The sequence below is a fragment of the Limulus polyphemus genome, unplaced genomic scaffold (genome assembly GCF_000517525.1).
Source record: "Limulus polyphemus unplaced genomic scaffold, Limulus_polyphemus-2.1.2 Scaffold14885, whole genome shotgun sequence".
Lineage (NCBI taxonomy): Eukaryota > Metazoa > Arthropoda > Merostomata > Xiphosura > Limulidae > Limulus > Limulus polyphemus.
The window spans coordinates 1-2,298 of NW_013680495.1; the positions used below are offsets into that span (position 1 = coordinate 1).

The 2,298-nt window shown below is 31.0% G+C and overlaps 1 protein-coding gene across 1 annotated transcript in view; it reads left to right on the forward strand.

The window, feature by feature from the left end:
• Positions 1–821: 821 nt before the first annotated feature.
• The window catches only part of LOC111084226 (SCY1-like protein 2), a gene marked incomplete at its 3' end in the record, with an annotated part of 3,370 nt that continues 1,893 nt past the window's right edge, over positions 822–2,298 (forward strand). Inside the window, exon 1 of the mRNA XM_022380994.1 lies at positions 822–1,032. Coding sequence (XP_022236702.1) covers positions 859–1,032 — 174 coding nt within the window. The remainder of the gene's footprint in view (positions 1,033–2,298) is intronic.

A 2,298-nucleotide genomic window follows, 5' to 3' on the forward strand; every position in this document is an offset into this window, starting at 1 on the left:
AGGGTTTCTAATATTGTAGCGTAACATAATTATAATAGGGTTTCTAATATTGTACCCTAACATAATTATAATAGGGTTTCTAATATTGTATCCTAACATAATTATAATAGGGTTTCTAATATTGTACCCTAACATAATTATAATAGAGCTTCTAATCTTGTATCCTAACATAATTATAATAGGGTTTCTAATATTGTACCCTAACATAATTATAATAGGGTTACTAATATTGTACCCTAACATAATTATAATAGAGCTTCTAATCTTGTATCCTAACATAATTATAATAGGGTTTCTAATATTGTACCCTAACATAATTATAATAGGGTTTCTAATATTGTACCCTAACATAATTATAATAGGGTTTCTAATCTTGTACCCTAAGTTTTGTTTTCCTTAAAAACTTTGAAACAACTGTTTATTTTCTTAAATCAAACATTAATAAATTAATAATTTGCTGTTTATACTTTGTCAGTTTATTTTGGTCTTAAAGTAATCGAATGTTAGATGAGGCTCCTTATTTAAGCTTAAACTTTATTTATTAAACTTTGAATTTCCTTTGTGACTGCGCTCAATAGATGGCATTAAGATCGCTTATTATGTTTGGCTATTTTGTCGAAAGATTAAAGCTTTCGGTTAGTTTCAGTGAAGAAGAAGACCCTTAATTAAAATGTATTTGTAATTTATAAAAAATAATTCGGTAGGTACAACTTTTAAACTGGCGAAAGTGTGTTTCTAATACTGTAGATTGTCCATTTGGTTTTTATTTCAATGAAGCGAGTTGTAATCATTGCCTATTGATGTATGTTCTTACAGAATGCTGTGCCTTGTCAGCCTTTCACGTGTAAGTTACCAAAAATGGGACAACCGGACCTAGACTTTACTGCTCCAGAAATCCAGTTTTCATCAATGTGTTCGCCGTACAGCGACATGTTCTCTCTCGGGCTGTTGACCTGTTCTGTCTTTAACAATGGACGATCGCTTATTGAAGCGAACCTGAGCACCAGTGCTTACAGCAAGCAGCTGGATATGGTACAACCAATCATTAGTCTCACACTACACACATATATATATATACTTCTAAACCTACTCTTGTACCCAGACAAATCAAACAAACAATATATATTATCATAAGCTAAGATCGTTTGACAATAAGGCTGTTCCTTAACGTTGTCATGAAACGTGTTGACTAGGCCTAAATCCCATTCTTCGAAATAGGTTGAGCGTCTGCGACAGTTTTAATATCTTTACTTTCTGATATGTGCGCGTGCTTTATGCTGTTTTCATTATCATGCTGACCAGGTTTAAGTAGTTAACCATCAAAGATCTCCAGACAAAGCTGTAAACATATGAATAAAAAAATTGTATAAATAAAATCTAAATCTGTTAGCTATTACGATAAACTTGTATTAAACCTGATTACCTAAGTCCTACGTATGCATGCTGTCTTTTATTTTGTTGCGTAGCTTTATGTCGTCATTACTTTAAATCCACGCCTAAGAGAATCTACACAAAACACGTTTCCTCAAGTTTGTTTCTGGTTACATATAAAGCAAAGTCTTATTTCTGCTCCTCTGAAGACGCCATGTCGTTTAATTAGCTCATTAATATTTGTTTTAAAATTCGAAATTATTACAGAAATTGACAAAATTCACAGCTCGACATAACTTATTATGTAAATTAGCTCGTGCTTTTTCTGTTAATACTGTCGAACTTTTTAGTGGTTGAAGACTTACTATTGGATGTAATTTATTATGCTAATTACCTCAAATTCCTTCTGGAATGTTATGACACGTTTTATTAATTCTATCGTTGGATATAATATATTATGTTGATTAGCTGACAACCTTTCTTGAATATTGTCGCACGTTCTATTAATGCTAAAGATTGTTGTTGAATATAATATTTTATGTTAATTACCTCAAATTCCTTCTGGAATGTTATGACACGTTTTATTAATTCTATTGTTGGATATAATATATTATGTTGATTAGCTGACAACCTTTCTTGAATATTGTCGCACGTTCTATTAATGCTAAAGATTGTTGTTGAATATAATATTTTATGTTAATTAGTTCACGTTCCTTCTTGAATATTGTCGCACGTTTTATTCATTCTAAAGGCTTATTGTTGGATATAATATATTATGTTAATTAGCTCACAGGCCTTCTTGAATATTGTGACACGTTTTATTCATTCTAAAGGCTTATTGTTGGATATAATATATTATGTTAATTAGCTCACAGGCCTTCTTGAATATTGTGACACGTTTTATTCATTCTAAAGGCTTATTGTTGG